The sequence below is a fragment of the Xenopus laevis genome, chromosome 9_10L, assembly GCF_017654675.1.
Source record: "Xenopus laevis strain J_2021 chromosome 9_10L, Xenopus_laevis_v10.1, whole genome shotgun sequence".
Classification (NCBI taxonomy): domain Eukaryota; kingdom Metazoa; phylum Chordata; class Amphibia; order Anura; family Pipidae; genus Xenopus; species Xenopus laevis.
In genome coordinates, this window is record NC_054387.1 from 94,222,634 (window position 1) to 94,240,184 (window position 17,551).

At 39.4% G+C, this 17,551-nt stretch overlaps 1 protein-coding gene across 3 annotated transcripts in view; it reads left to right on the forward strand.

Annotated features, from left to right (window-relative positions):
- Window positions 1–6,420: 6,420 nt before the first annotated feature.
- The window catches only part of gls.L (glutaminase L homeolog), a 70,937-nt gene continuing 59,806 nt past the window's right edge, over window positions 6,421–17,551 (forward strand). The window contains exons 1-2 of one of the 3 annotated variants that reach the window (XM_018236235.2): window positions 6,421–6,846; window positions 17,038–17,134. In XM_018236235.2, the coding sequence (XP_018091724.1) occupies window positions 6,557–6,846; window positions 17,038–17,134 (387 nt within the window). In that variant the 5' untranslated portion in view covers window positions 6,421–6,556. The remainder of the gene's footprint in view (window positions 6,847–17,037; window positions 17,135–17,551) is intronic. The other 2 variants (XM_018236238.2, XM_018236236.2) reach the window with 2 other exon arrangements.

Below are 17,551 nucleotides of genomic sequence, written 5' to 3' on the forward strand. Positions count from 1 at the left end.
TAGTTTGTCTAGCGGTTACATGGATTGTCAGCCATTCATGACACAGTTGAAAATCATGCAAGCTATTACCCAGAACTGCTTTTGAAACTGTAGAAGTAGCTTCACCTTTTTTTTATAAAGTAAATCCACTGTCCATGTCTTAAAGGGAAACTGTCACCCAGACATACAAAGCTATATAATAAAAGTCCATTTCAAATTAAACATGAAACCCAAATTATTTTTTATTGAAACATCCATGCTTGTTATAAATGTATTTCAAAATATCAGCTTTCAGTCATATATTGCCTGTCCTATCTCTATGCCCATCTCAGGCACAGCAGTTATTTTCACTTTCATATCTGTACTTACTAGATGCCACTACACTCCTCACATTCTTATCACTGTCTATAGTTGTGTGACCAGTGCATGGGCATTAGGACCCCAATTCAGGTGCATAAACAAGATTTTGGGATGATGCCTTAATAACAGTGTCTACTAAATAGCACATGCCTGCTTTATGTGTTTCTGAATTTCAAGACTGACGTTTAGAACATCTATATAGTGTAAGTAAAGTTTATTAGGCTAGACTAACCTGATAAAAACAGGATTTGCCGTTATTTCTTAGGGTGACATGTCCCCTAGCTCTACTTCCCCATTATGTTTAAGGGATAATTGAGTAGATATTTTAAGGGAAAAAACAAAATACACAATTAAAAACTCCCCAGTACCAATATGGGGTTTGCCCCAGACCTACAGCTTGAGGTAATCCACACCAGAAGACACAGCAGCCAATCACAGGTCCTATGATCAGATGTTGTAATGGAAAATAAACTTTATTATAAATACATATGAAGTACTAATAAATTGCCTCACTTCATAAGTATTTATAAAAAAGCTTTCTTTTATATTACTGCACCTGCTTGTGGGATCTGTGAGTGCTTGCTGTATCTTGTATGGATGAAGGAGTTGATAGCCATAGATTCTAAATATTTATATGTATGTAATTTAGATCAAGTCTCCATGAGTCTTCTTTAATAATGTGAAGTTCTTCCCTACAGTAAAAAATAGTATGTATTTAATCAGGTGCATAATTGGTTCTAACCTATTTCCTAATTGCAAAGCTCTGTTGAGAAACACTGAGTTACGAAATGTCTTTAAATGAAACCTATTTAGCCAGATACCAGCCTTGCTTTACCTGTTCTATTTCTAATGACAGTAGTCATGTATGTCTTGCTTTTAGTGGATAGAAATGTGAGCTGTGTTGTCTGCACTGTAGTCTTAAATCATTGTAAGCAGTCAAGTGTCCCATATGTGTTCCAAGTCGTAAAGTCATAGTAAGGTCATTGAAATCATTTAAAATTAGATTAGATAGTAATGATGTTTGGGATAAGAAAGAGCCGAAATTGTATGGGTGTAAACATTGTTCATTACTTTTGGTGTAACGGTTGGTCTGTGGTACTGCATTCAAGTTCTTATTTTTTTACAAAGCAGGCTGAACTTTTCTGACAAAGTACATATTAATTATGTGATTTTGTGCAAATAAGCATAGCCTGGATTCTTACTGAATGTGTGATAGTAAAGAAAGAAGAAAAAAAAAAACACTTTCATTTAGTTATTTCATGCGAAAGAATTATGGTAAAAACAAGTTAGTTCTTTGTGAAACTGCAATTCAGCCTTTTTTAAATAGAAAAATAGACCCTATGGTATAAGATAACCTTATATTCCATGTATTTTTCATTAGGCAGAGAAATAAACTAAGGCATTATTCCTAAGCAGATCTACATTATTTCTAATTTCTGTTCTCTACAAATTAAGAAACAGCTTCATGCAGTTCTGCTGATTCATTTGACAATAGACATTCCTTATAAAAATCTTTTAGAAATTGTGCATGCATTTTGAAGAATTATTACCATAATCCTTCCTATTTGTTTAATATAATTACAAGGCAAAGTGAGCAAGTTTGTGCCAAGTAAATGGCACTCTAAAAATACGTTATTAATAATAAAAGGGTAAAGAAAAGGTGGTATTGTTATACATTAAGGGGAGTCTTACAGCAGTTATCAACCAATGCACAAAACAAATAGTATATTTGGACAAAATGGTCTACATTACTGCAATGTTGCTAGAAGTTATATTCATTATATAGAAACTTTCTCGCTTTGCCATAGAGTTGCTCAGGGTCCGGATCATTCTAGTTTTACTAAAGCACTATAAACTTATACTGTTTCAACATTTGGATTACCGTCTAAACAAATTTTCTCAGATGTTTTTGGTCATCTTCTTGCATCATTGGCAAGTTTGATTGAAACCAGGTATTTGTTTATTAAAGACATCCATGCATCAGTACTTGATGGTCGGGTTGTTATCCATCTCATGATAATCAGCTTTTTGGCTTAGAATAACAGTGATCTTATGCGTAATGCTACTAAACCACACATTTGTGGTACATATTCCTGGGAGAGTCAAGTGTTCTTTCAAGTATTCTGTTTGGTACCAGTAAATCATATGAATAAGCTTTGTGTTGTTGCTGACACACTTTTGGCAAGTAGACTGTGAAGACAGATCCATTTGAGCTAGTTTGTAGGGGGACCTATATATTTATTTATTTTGGAGAATAAATTTGAACTATACAAATGTATCTCTTATTGAAATAAGGTGTTCGTATATGGCATGTTTTGTATCAGACACACAACTCTTTGGTTGTTAAGGATTGAAGCCATCAAAGAGGTTGGGTTGGCAAGGTGAGTCAGTAACCATCTAGCTGAACTAGCTAAAATATGATAAAAAATCTGTTGTATGCATGATATCAGGTTGAGAATTATACTAATCACAAAGACTGTGCTAAATACACTGTGTATCAGAGTAAAATAGTTGTATTCCTGTGACATACTATAATATAATATAATGATAATAGTAGATGATTAATATCACTAGTAAGTGCCGCTATGAAACACGATCAGGGTAATCTTAACTGTCATTTAGCAAGTAAATCTGCCCCAGGAGAGCTTTCTCTTCGCACATTAGAAATGTGGTTAGGTGTATATTTAACTGTGGATTTCTATGTAAAGTGGTATATTAAAAAAAGCCTTCTCATTTATAATTTCACATATTCTTTACATTTATATTTTATTTTGTAAACACTAATGTATTTAATTTCTTATAATTAAAGGATATAATGTATAGATATTTATTGTGCTCTGTGTGTTTATTTGGGTGTGGAAGTTGTCAATGGAAGTGCTCCTGAGACTTTCTCATCGAACTCCAAACAGTAGACACGTGACAGCCAACAGTATCGGCAAACCTTTTTGTAGGATATTTAATGGAGCAAGCTTTGTTACTATTTTAAGAAATTTCATAAAAAGCATTATGTTTAGCATAGCTTTGCAGTTTGGTATGAAATGTGGCAAATATAAATGTGGTAAAATGCAAGCTTTGTGATGATTTTCCGAAATTTCACAAAAAACATTATGTTTAGCATAGCTTTGCAGTTTGGTAGTTTACAGTAGAAAGATGTGATTACCTGCTTTAGATTGATCAGAATGTGTACTTTTGGAAAATATATGGTTTTCTAGGTTCTCCATACTGTTAGGGGATCTTATGGTGCATAATACAGATGCTGGGTGCTTATATTAAAGCAGTCAGTGTGTCATGCGTGAAAATTCATATGTACTATTTTCATTTGGGGGTCTCTGTATGTCATATGGCTTGGTAAATCTTTGCATATCAAGCATCAAACTATTCAGTAGACCCTAGCTTTCATATTTAGGATGTTTTATGCTGGTAAGTTATGAAATGTGTGGTATATAATGGAGTAAAATGCAAGCTTTGTAATGATTTTCATGTTTTTCATGATATTTGGGGGTCTATATGGCAGATACTTTGGTAAACCTATGCACAATGGGCATCAAACTGTTTGGAAGACACCAGGCAATCATATTTAGTGTGTTTTTTTCTTGGTACGTAATGATACATCGACAATACAAAAATTTGAAGCTTAGAGGCAATTTTCAGGTATTTCACTAAAACCGCCAATTTTGGGAAAGCCTTGCAACTCAGTAGTTTGGAGCAGAAAGGCATGGGTACCCATTTTAGATTTGGTAGAATGTGTACTTTCCAAAAATATATGGTTTTGGGGGTAAACATATATTTGTGTTTTTACCCCACAAAAAATGCAGTCAATATGTTGATTTTTCATTAGCTGAAGTTACCCACAGGACTATTTGTATGCACTAACTTCATTTTGGGTTCTCTAAATGCCAGATGCTTTGGTAAACCTATGCACAATGAGCATCAACCTGTTTGGAGGAGCCCTGGCAATCATATTTAGGGTGCTTTTTCTTGGTATGTAGTGATACATGGGCGATATGATGCTTGAAATTTGAAGCTTTGAGGCAATTTTCAGGTATTTCACCAAAACTGTCAATTTTGGGAACGCTTTGGGACTCAGTAGTTTGGAGCAGAAAGGAATGGGTACCCATTTTAGATTCTGTGTTGATTTTTCAGTAGCTGAAGTAAAGTTCTAGGCAATTTTGATGCGCTAACTTCATATTGGGGTCTCTAAATGGCAGATACTTTGGTAAACCTATGCATAATGGGCATCAAACTGTTCAGTCGACCCATATTCAGGGTGCTTTTTCTTGGTATCAAATACAGTGTGGGATATGTGGAGCAGCAAAATAAAACCTTTGAAGTGATTTTTCTGAATTTTAATACATTTTTATAAAAACTGCTACGTTCAGACAAGCTTTGATGTTTGGTAGTTAGTAGAGAGACATAGTTACCCATTTTCCAATCAGCAGAATGTGTACTTTTCAAAAATATATGGTTCTCTGGGGTAAACCTACTGTTTCAGGATTTTTTTGCCTTGGAATCTAAAGTATACCATTTTTTGCCTTAGTGCTTTCAAAATTTGGTAATATACTGGCAGGAATTTTTGCTGTACAGAGGTCCTAAATCTCCCTAAAACTATACATATCTGGTATTGGCACGTTCAAGAGACATGAGGCTTTCCAAATTAGTTCGATTTTTATGTGTAAAATGAAAAAAAATTCTGGTATAAACTCATATATTATGAAAAATAGGATTTTTTTGATATTAAGCACTATAAATAAATCTTTTTGCAGAGGTGAAAATACATGGAATCTCGCAGATTTAGAAAGCTCAGGTTCTCCCGAAAAAAACAATGTATCGTTTTCCTAGGTAAACTAAAGGCTTCCCCTCAGAAAATGTCCCTATAGTGAGAGAGCACAAAATGTTTCAAAAACGTCTGGCATTTTGTGTAACCGAAAAATTCAAATTCTGCTGGCACTTAAAGGAGAACTAAACCCGCAAACTAATGAAAACCCCTACCCCCCCCACGTGTTAATACCTGTAAATGCCCCTAAGTCTGTAATTACCCCTCGATGCAGAGTCAGCACATTTGAGCTCACGGGCGCCATCTTCACTGCTTTTGGAGTCTTTGGTAAGTAAGATTCCCGAAGAGGTGAAGATGGTGCCCGTGAGCTCCGCTGTGCTGACTCTGCATCGAGGGGTAATTACAGACTTAGGGCTCTTACAGACGAGCGTTTTTACCTGCGCTCCGTTTCTCAGCGTTCAGCCACAGGGGATAGACGCATTACATTTTTTCCAATGGGGCTGTACTCACACAGGCGCGTGTAGGCACCGAACGCAGGTTGAGACGCAACCTGCTGCATTTTTCCTGCGTTCGGGGGCCTACACGCACCTGTGTGAGTACAGCCCCATTGGAAAAAATGGAATGCGTCTATCCCTGCGCTCCCCTGCGGCTGAACGAAGAGAAACGAAGCGCAGGTAAAAACGCTTGTCTGTAAGAGCCCTTAGGGGAATTTATGTATTAACACCTGTGTGGGAGGGGAACTATGGAAGGTAAGGGTTTAAAGAGTTAAATGCTTCCACCAGGCAGAGAAAGGGCGGGTGTGTAGCACAGACTCAAACTGTCAGCAGACACGCAGAGTGGATTTGGCATGGAAGAGCTAAAGAATGCATTTTTGTGCCAACATTTGCTCTGTGTTCATCTGCTGACAGGCTGAGGCCTTCCCTGTCAGAGCTCTGGGAACAGGAACAGGGCCTGGAAGGCAGCAGCTTGGCTCTCCGCCTATCTATAATGCAGGAGGGAAAACACCTTGTGTGTCCATAGTCTTAAAAATAACTTTTAAAACACAAAAAATCAAGTTCAAAATGCATAAACCGAAATATTATCATAGGAGTATTTAAAAAAATCTCTCTCATGTCGTTGCATATTACTAAACAATACGCCTGGCACTTTATTTGCCCCCTACGTCTGCTGTGTTTGTAAGTACGTTATAGCCATTAAACTAGATCACGTCACAGGACAATGATTTTAAGACTTTATTCCAGCCTAACCGCGCCCCTTTGCATAGAAAACGTCATTAGAACCGCCCACCAGGTTCAACCAATGTCTTTTTTTCTTATCGTGACAGATCTGACAGTCAACCAATGAGTTGCAGCGAAAGGTTTCTCTTCTCGGGAGCACTAGTGAAAGCTATCTCTGTATCAGACATAGCGGCAACGTAGTGCGAGGACGGCAGGCTAAAGAAACATGATTCGTCTAGCGAGCAGTGTTATGCTTAGGGATCTCCTCAACGCTATGCGCTGCAGGACTAAGGCCAGCACTTTGGTGTCTGTTCGTAGCCTTGCATCAGCGGTTGGGTTTCCCAGTGTTCGGGAGAGAGCAGGCGTAGGCGGCTGGAAGGCACACTGTCTGACACGCGCGTGTACACTACAGGCTCGGAGGTATACTTCAAAATCCGAGGATGCTACGGAAAATGAGAACGGCAAAGTTACCCCGCCGGACACGGAATCCGCTACCAAAGCTTCAAATGAGGACAAGTGAGTGTTTGTAGGACGGCCGCTAAGCTTGGCAAGTGAACGTGTAGCGCTACCGTGTTCTAGGGCGTGCCGTGACGTAAGAGACAGTGACGTAACACGCCGCTGTGAGGCAGGGATGAGGGGGGTGTCTACTAAAGCGCTGTCATTTTGTTGGTGGGCTTGACGTTCTGAGGAAGCGCACGGCCTTGCAAAAAGGTTAGGGCAAATGAAGGAAGATACTGGCGCCTAGCACCGTGCAGGTGCTTCCTCTGCCTTCTCTGCCAACCTGCCTTAATGCAATACGCTGAATTCTAAGAATGGATTCCGTTTAATTTAGTCATTGCTCTTACAATTGCGTTAATTAGAAAAAACATCAATGTTTTACCTATTATAGTCATATTGTTAGGGATAAAAGAACGTGCACTCCCTACGAACGCGAAAAAAAAAAAAAAAGGAAATTTCAACATCCACCAATCCCACCACCCCCACGGGCTGGGTAAATAGTTGCGCCCTAAGTCACAAGGGCAAATGCGCTGTTTTTCCTCATAAATATTGTGTAATCAGGTGTGTAATACATTCCATAGCTGGGGTTTATCTTAACTGCTATTTGAATTATCTGGCACTCATTGGGATCTAGAGCCTTTAATTCAAGTGGATTCACTGGGTTTAAGAGTGCATTGTGGGAATAGTAGACTTGGCTGGCTTAGGCCCGGGGTCTGCTACATTGTTTTTATAGTCGGCGTCAGTGAGCGAAGAGAAACTGTGTTTCTGCCTGACCTAGCGTTGCCCTTCGATGGAAAGTGGTCTCAAATTGGGACGTCACAGCAATTCTCATGTTATAAATAGGAAACCAGTGTTTTTAAAGGTCAACAACATAGAGCAAAATGAATGCCAGCCGGGTTCAAACTGATTCTGTACAGTAAAAATGGCCTGTCATTTGGCATATTTCAATTACTGTCATTTTACGTGGGTTATATTCCATTGGGATGCAGATTTCAACACATGTACAACACAGTTAAAAGGGAGGAAGGGTGTCAAACAAATGAACATGAGCAATTGCTTTCAGGGTGTTGTAAATTGGGATGACTGGTCCCCCTCCCCCCCAGTCATATTATATACAGTGAGACACACAAAGTGCATTGTTTACAGTGCAATGGCACTGACGCTCAGCATATTATATACAGCCAGTTGCAGATGGTAGTTGCTGCTAAAGTACATTGAGACACAGTGGATACTTGCACACTTATATTGATAGGCAATGGCCAAAAGGAACCCAAGAACATTAATTATAATATATAATTGTACTGTAAATGATATGCAGCGAAAGGCAATGGGGTACTGGCACATTATATAGTGAGAAGCTGTGAGCATTGGTGTCACAAACTCACTATATAGTGAGAAGCAAAGGATACGCCAAAACAATTTTATCTTCTGCACACCACTCGCTTGTTTTCATAGGGTGCATTCGATCCCAGGCCGCTTCTGAGCTCAACAAATCGATTTATTTAGAAGAGGGAAATGAAGCACACCATACTTTGGCTCCTGCCTTTTAAAACATTTATTGGAGCAGAAATGTGCCACATCTGTCATTCTCTTCCCTGTTGTCTCATTAGCCTCTCACACTTTTTTTTTTTTAAATACATGTACTGCTGTATGTCCTTTTGCTATTTATGGTTTCCCTTTCACACCTCTCTTCCTCTGCTCCCACATTCTTCTTCCTTTCCATATTTTCTGCTTTTTCGCTTCTAGCCTTTTTTGTCTCAAAACCTTTTGTTTGTCTCTTATCTGTTTGTCCTTGTTGACCTTTCCTCCTCCATTTCCATCAATCCCCCTTAGGAATATGCAGGCACATAGACAACAAAGAGGAAGGTAGGCTCAGTACATTACTACTGCCACAAACTTGCTTTGAACTCCGTTGTGCACAGGTATTGGTTGTGCTGTTTGGGTTGAATTATCCTGCACATCCAATCTGTGTCGGACTGGGGTGTCCGAGTGCCACTAACCCCCCCCCCACCTCTTAATCTCTAGTTAAACCAACCCCACCCCACCTCTCACACACACACATACCGTAAACACAATGTAATCATGTGCACAGGGGGAAGGGAGTGCCACGATCAGTGTCCATAGGATGATGTTTCCAGATGAAGAAGCGGACTTGGTTCGGCAGGGGCCCACCAGCTCTGGGGCTCACTAGGTTTTTTACCAGTCTCCTGCCAGCCCAATCCGACCCTGCATCCAATGCTAATATGTTTTGCTGTCCAATGGAGATTGAAGTAAATCTGTGGCAGGTAGTGATGTGCAATAGTTACATAGTTAATTTGGTTTGAAAGTCAAAAGTCCATCAAGTTCAGTCTCTCCAAATGAACCCCAATTCACATGTATTACACACATAAACAGACCAATCTATACACACACTGTATATAAAGTAACTGTAGATAGCCATGGGTTGTATACACCACCATCCAAGCTCCTCCTCACCTCGACTCTGTTCATGGTGAGGAATTCTTAGTAGATATGGTTTTCTTGTAACATATAGTAAAATATGTTTATCTGATATTTACTGGATTGTGGTATCATGTTGAGAATTGAAAATATTGGATTGCTTTTTTTTTTTGTACACTGTTTTTTGCTGTTTGGTACACGGCTCCTTGGAACTGCGGTCGAATTGCACTTCTGTATATTGTTTCTTGTAATAGCTGTTGCATATTGTCCTTTAAGTAGGTCCTAAAACTTTTAATATTTCGTTGTACATTGTATAGTTCAGATGACCGTAAAGTCTGACTTGACTTAAAGGTATTGGTAGAATCAACTTTACCCGGCATTCCACCTACGCTGCTTCAAATGAAAGTTAATTTCCTTTAGTTTAATGGGACGGCCTCTCATTCTTTTTCTAAGGGAGAAAAGATTCTCCACTATCTTGTCTGTAATGTTCTCTAATGTGTTCCAACAAAGTAATTATGTCCCTAGAAAGTAATTACCGTATATACTCGTGTATAAGCCGACCCGAGTATAAGCCGAGGTACCTAATTTTACCTACAAAAATTGGGAAAACTTATTGACTCGTGTATAAGCCTAGGGTGAAAAATGACAGATCAACCTTTTCCATTGCATACCGTACTTTTACTCAGTTATTTGTTTTGTTGATAATTCATGCACATACCACCAACCTGGTGCATAATGAACCACAACAGACTTTCAATGGGGCTTTAAATAGGTAAAGTTTATATAAATAAAAATATGTTAAATTAAAACATCATCTAGTATTAGCCCAACACTCACCTGGGCTGAAAGCCCTACCTACTAATGACACCCTAATCTAAGACTATTGCTACTGCACAAAAGTCACACCCTCGTCTTCTGAAAAAATGCTGCCCCCAAATCTGCCCAATACGCACTGCATTTTTAAGCTTTCCAAAATGTGTACAACTCACCAATAAATGCCCAACCTCGCGCTGTGCCCACACCCTATCCACAGAACTCTGGCAATGACAGACGCAGAAGTCGTGACCTCCCGCACTGGCTGATGGGCTGATTGTCAGAGAGGACGAAGAAGAAGCAGCAGCTCCAGAGTGAGTAGCTCTAAGCACAGGACAGAGGAGCTCATACAAGCTACATATTCTGTACAGCTCCTGTGCTTGTCATGCTGCTTTGTGCGCCTATTGTGCCATGAACCGGAGCTCCAGCGCGTGAACCGGAACTTACAGACGTGTGACAGGAAGTAGGAAACCTTTGCCGGTGCTCATGCCTGGGATGGCGCCGTGTCTGCTCTCCGTACACGAGTCTCTGCAGGATTCATTTGTTCCACAGGTGGCCGCACTTTGCAGCGAGGAGGCGGAGAACTTGGCCCGGTAAAATCAACTCTCTTTCTGCGAGCTGGTGCGACCTTTCTGCCCCTGAGTTCGGAAGGTGAGTGACAGTCACTGACAGTCCAGGACCGGGTAGTGGCACTGACGGAGGATGGGGCAGCTAGGGGAGGATCTGGCCGGGAAAGGGGGAAGCGGCACTGCCCCGAGTATAAGCCGAGGTAGAGTTTTTCAGCAGATTTTTTGTGCTGAAAAACTCGGCTTATACTCGAGTATATACGGTATGTACCCTCCAAGCAGCTCTACTCCAGAGAAAACAACCCCAACCTTGACCGTCTTTCCTTCTATTTTAATTCTTCCTTTCCTTTCCCAGATAAGTTACATGTCTCTGCATTCTCTCCAGCTCATTAAGATCCTTATTAATAACTGGAGCCCAAAACTGCACTGCATACTCAAGGTGAGGCCTTACCAGGGACCTATAAAGGGGCAAAATTGTGTTTACATCCCTCAAGCGAATGTCCTTTTAAAGATCAGGCCACACGAGCAGATTCGGGGAGATTTGTTGCCCCAGTGACAAATCTCCTCTTCTTCAGGACGACAGTCTCCCTGAACTGGGGAGATTTCGATACAGATCTTGCAGGAGCATGCGCAATTGAAGCTATGTCCTGATTCAGATTCTGCTGCTCGTGCTTCTGCAGGATTCCTGTAGGACGACTGACAGGAGATGATCTGTGGAAGACGTGACTGTGGAAGACGATACCTTTGAAATCTGATGCACAACTCTGTCGATTTATGGCAGGTCAGCACACATGAGATAGATGTTGTGAGGACGGAGCTTGGAGAAAGGGCAGTGAGGGGGGGGTTGAGGATGGGTTAGGGTTTAGCCTATGATTAAAGGTTGACACTGAAAATACGTCAGGCTTTTGAACCACAGCAGCCACACGGTTTTTAATAAACAAATAAATGACTGCTTTTCACTTTGAAGAATGTGTGCAGCCTTTTGCTCTTTTGTTGGTGCCACATTGTTGGAGCGCTGCACTAGATTGGCACGTACCTGATTCACCTGGTTCATTCCCTGTTTGCACACAAGCACAACAAAGTTGTGAGTATGTGCAGGTAGTCTTTCTTATTTTATTTTTACTTAAATTAGTCTGTCAAGATCATGCTGGCACAAACTCATAGTATCGTGATTTCCAATGAGCTCAAGTATCTTGTCTTTTAATACCCCTCAAAAATCTTTCCTACCACTTAACATCAGGCTAACCGGCCTATCGTTTTGAAGCTGAGAATGGGATCCCTTTTTATTAGCAGCACAAAATTACTTAATTTTTGAGGATTCATTGAGGTCTGGCATGATGCTTAGAGACTGTCGAATTGTTAAAGAGGTTTGGCTATCACAGAGCTAAGCTCATTTACACTGGGATGAATACCATCTTGTCCAGGACCTTTGTTAACTTTTACATGTTCTAGCCTCTCTTGAATTTCCTCATGCCTGAAACATTCATCATTAGTTGTATTACTTGAATTGGGGCTATTAAGAAGGAAACCTTCATTAGCTGTTCCTCAGTTGTGTAGACAGACAAAAAAAAATAACCGTTCAGAACCATTTTTCCTTGTTCACTTTGACCAACTGACCCCGCTCCCACCTCCTTCCTGCTTTTTTTTTTTTTTTTTTTTTTTTACTATTTACTTAATTAAAAAATAATTTTGGATTAATTTTACTCCTCTCTGTAATAACCTTTTTCAGATTGTCTGATAGCTTTATTGATGATTTATTGATCTCCTTGTACCTGATAAATGTTCCAGCTGTCCCAGCTAACTTGTATGCCTTAAATGCACGTCTTTTCTAACCAACCTCAACACCAACACTTCTATCGAACCATAAAGGTTTTGCTTTGTGTCAATGTTCCTTGCTTACAACGGGAATATACAGAGATGGATATTTATTAAAGACATCCCTAGTAGGCTCTTGAACGAGCTGAAATAAAAAGTTGTCACAAAGCATATTTACAAACGTGCTAGATTTTTCTGACTTGACAACCCTATTATCCCAGTCAATGTCTGAATAATTTAAGTCACCCAAAATAAAAAATGTACCTAGTTGTGAAGCCTCCTTCATTCATAATAGTAGCTGGGCTTCATTCTCTCTCTCTATTCACAGCCCAGGCACGTGTTTCAACCCACCAGGTCTCAGTGATACCAATTATATCATAATTCAATTAATTCCAGCTCACCTATTTTACCTGACAAATTCCAAGAATTTGTCAGCATACAATAGAGATTACTACTTTGCCCTCTGACATTTACATTACGTAATGGAGAGATAGTTACTATTACCATGTTTTCCTTTCAACAGAGGGATTTCCTTAGTTAACTGTATGCCCCCCCCCCCACTCCTCTCATGTTTCCTTACTAATCCCACTGCCCAGTCTACCCTAGCTTCCCCATAATACTCTGGGTGACTTCTAATATTGTCATATCTTGCAAACGGGGGGGGGGGGGTACTTTGTTTATTATAATACATGGGTTTCAGTGAGTCCTGACAAATGACTTTACTAAGCTCCAATTATAACCAATGTCATCACTAAGCACCATTTGTAAGGATATAATTTACAGAATATTCATGTCTCTTGTGTATTATAACCAAATTATTTCTATAATACAATGGCACCACACTTTCAATCTGCATCTGTTTACAATTAATAATATACTTAAGAAAATATATGTGTGTGTGTGTATACACACACACACACACACACACAAAATTAATAATATACTTAAGAAAATATATATGTGTGTGTATGTATGTAAATGTATCTCCAATGTCCCAAGCTATGCTCTTTAGTAACTAAAATAAGATTTCCTGAATTTTAGAATTTTAGAACTTTAGAATTTTTGTTGCCTAGTGTATCAGGCAGTGTCCGGGTTACATACAAGATAAGGTCTGTATGTTTGTTCTTAAGTTGAATTTGTATGTAAGTTGAAACATATACATTTACTTATTCAATGCAACAAGACAGATGTTCTTAACATAGTGTTTATTTTTACCATTCTGTGCATGTTTTTTTTTTTTTACCTTTCTGTGCTCTGCAGTAGATAACACATGGCAGAGGGGATTGGGGCAGGTGGTTTATTAAAGCTAAATGCTAATGAAGGCAAAGCACAGTAAAGCTGTCCATAGACGCAAACATCCGATCATACAAATCCTTGATTCTTGCGATTTTTGGACCGCGTGGAGAGTCCCGACATTTTCATCCCATGGATATCAGTCGATTGGACGGGTGAAAGATTTCTGTCGGCTGCCGATAATTTCTCTGCATGTATTTTATTTTTTCTAGTAACATAGTAAGTAAGGTTGAAAAAAGACACATCCATCAAGTTCAACCTTTTTTTTTTTTTTATTATTATTATATCTGCCTAACTGCCAGTTGATCCAGAGGAAGGCAAAAAAAAAAAAAACCCATCTGAAGCCTCACCAATTTGCCTCAGAGGGGGAAAAAAATTCCCTCCTGACTCCAAAATGGCAATCGGACTAGTCCCTGGATCGTATTGCTGATCGGACGATTTTCAGTGGGAGACTGTCAACAGCTTATGTTGGACATAACTTTCATACTACTGCTGTTAAGGGCAGAGCATTGGCTGGTCTGTTCTTTTACTACTTTATTTGATCGGAGATGATTAGTGTCAGGTCGGGAGATGGGGAAGTCTGATCGTTTGAGGATTCAAACGATCGGATCTTTGCATCTATGGCCAGCTTAAATTACTGTAACAGCCTCTGTATTTGAGTATGAGTTGTATGTAAGTGGGGTGTATGTAATAACATTATGGTCTCTCTTCCCCAGGGGTTCCAGCATTTGCTAAACATTCAGAATTGTTAAGATCACTAGATCCAGTATAGCATGGGTTTTATATCAGACTTAACACATGCACCCGCTCCTTTTCCATTTCCCCTGTTCCTCCAAAACGCACTGTAGCCTTTTATATTTGCTGCACAATCGTGTTACTCATTCAGCTGTGTTTCAGCAATGCCAGTTAAGTCATATTTCTCTTTCAGTGCCAATACTTTCAGCTCTCCTATTTTACCAGTTTGACTTCTTGCATTTGTAAACATTCATTTAATATTGTAATAGCTTTTAAATTGTGTAAATACAACTCGTGGTCTTCCCTGTTATTATCTATCCCCCTTCCCCAAACAAATCTCCACCCCCGCACATGTATTACTCACTGCACCCTCCCCCATACCCAGTTAAAAATCTCCTCCAACCTGTCTTCATTGCCATGCAACTTATCTCTGGCAAATGACCTGTAGCTGAAAAATCAGCCCTCTTCTAAAAAAAAAACTCTTCCTCCTCCCCATACTGTTTCCTCAGTCATTAATTAATCTCCCTATGCTTAATGTTGCATGTCACACAGGTAAGATCTTTGAGATAATTACCTTGGAAGTCCTTGCCCTTAGCTTTACAGCTAGTTTTTAGTTACAATGTTAACATAATGTAGAATTTGAGGGATAGCACAGGGCACTTTTGGCCTTATCTAAATTATGCTGATTTTTGGTATACAATAGTCTACTCCGTAGGGATGCACTAAATCCTCTTTTTTGTGTGATTTGGCTGTGTTTGTAAATTAACAGTAAAAACCTATAATTAATATGTATTATAAGTTTATTATATTCATTATAATTATTTCACACTTTTAGGTAGTCATTAAGCCTTTTGGAAAAGACAAAGTGAGTGACAGTTTAGCTGTTACCCCCCCCCCCCAATGTTGCCTCCCCCCTGCACAGTCTTACCCCAGAATTCTGTCCCCTCTTGAAATAGTGACCACACTTGCAGAGTGAGCGCAGCAGAGCTCACGGGCACATTTCTTCTTCTCTTTTGGTAATCTTCGTGTCTTCTTTCTCCCCTTTGGCAATTTGCATCTCTTTCAGCAAATTCACAGTTGTCTTGAATCGGAAGATTGCGCCATTAAGCCGCTTACTTCATGAAGTATTGCCACTTTAGCATAAATGATGGCTTGTAGCCTTTTGTGATAGTTGTGAATGAGGCCCTTCATATTCTCATAGGTGATTCTTCGCAACGAAAAGCCCCCATTTCTTTGGTTGTCTAGCATTACATGCATGTTTGAGATTTCCCCAAAGTGGGTCAATGATGTCCACTCTAGAACCCTCATTCTTCTGCTGTAGCCACTAAAGGGTTGATTTATCTTTCGTATCTGTCATGTTGGAAAGTCCAGGTTTGCCCATGCGCAGCTTTTGGGACTGATGAAGGCAAATTTTCCTCCTATATTTTCTGATAATGGTCTGCATTCATTCACCTTGACATCCGTTTTGACTACATTCCTTGTTCTGCTGTTGCTGATACACCCACAAAACCGCAGAGATCCACCTCCATGCTTCATGGCAGTTATGATGTGCTTCTCTTTATAGGAATTGTAAACTCCTCTCCAAGCATATCGTTGTGACCATAGAGTTACATTTTGGCCTCATCACTCCTAAGTTTTGAAGCTTCTCTAGGTGCTGTCAGGCATATTGTAAGCGGGCTGTATTTTGGCGTTGGTGTATCAATGTCTTTTCTCTGCAGCTCATTTTTGTTGGAGTATCTTTATACTGTGCACACCAAAACCATTCCACTTTGTTTCAGACAAACGTTTATTTATTTATTAAGTAAAATTTATTTATAAAGTACTTTTGCTTGCAGACACTTTGACAGTTCTTTTGCTTTCCCCATGCTTCAGTAACCAGCAGTGCGGTGTCGGTTCAGCAAAAGATCAAATGCACAAGGGTTTCTTGAGAATTAAGCAGCTCAACAACTATTTATACACAGACACTAATCGTAATCAGGGATGTAACTAGGGCCCACTGGGCCCACCAGCAAAGTCAATTTAGGGCCTAAAAATATTAAAGAGGACCTTTCACCCTATGAAACAATTCCAAATCCTTTTCTATGATGTTACTCAAACCACGTAAAATTTACTTAAACTTTATAAATTCTTTAAATCTTGTTTAATTCAGTCTTGGAATTCACAGTCACAGCAAGCAGGCAGCTACCATTTTGTGGACGCTGTTCTTAAGGCAAGCTTTGCATCCCAAAATCTCATGTGCCAGAATGAGGGGCCTGATGCCCATGCACTGGCTATACAATTATATACATCTCTTTGATTAAATCGGCAGTCTTTTGGTAGCTTTACCAGCACAGCTAATGCTTTCTCAAAATTGAAGCAAAGGCAAGCATAGGAAGAAAATACACTATAGGGGGAGTAGAGGTGGCTGTTTAGACTATTGGGTGAGGGCGGGGGTATCCTCATTAGTTATGATATAGAGTTTGTCCAAAGAAATAATCACTGTGTTCTAGATAAGATAAAAAGTATTTTCTTTTTAAATAACTTTATTTTCTTGTATATTTTTTTGCAGAAAGAATAAACCAGGGTTGCTGCCTAGTCTAGAAGACTTGCTATTTTACACAATTGCAGAAGGACAAGAAAAAATACCAGTTCATAAATTTATCACTGTAAGTACAAGCATATTAATTTTCAGACACAATGGTTTTTACATATAGATGTGGGTTCTATTAACATTGAGACAGTAGCGAATTTCTAATCTACACATTCATGAAGCACACTTGCAAGGTTATATATCCAATATATATGCATTTACATGGTAACTTCACAACAGGCCATTTACTAACATCTTCAATCTCTCCTAATACACGTCTTCACAAAATGCAGTAAACCTCTGCATTTATACAGGAGACATTGGATTATTGCCCTCTTTTACATTCAACTGCAGGTCAGGCACTGATATCACCAAGGCTGCATGACAGTTTGCATTGATTGAGAACCAATTACAAAGTGGGGTGTATCTGAATGCTATCGGGAGTGCAGTGTTTTTGACACAATTAGCCATTAAATGGAATCTTGAACACTAA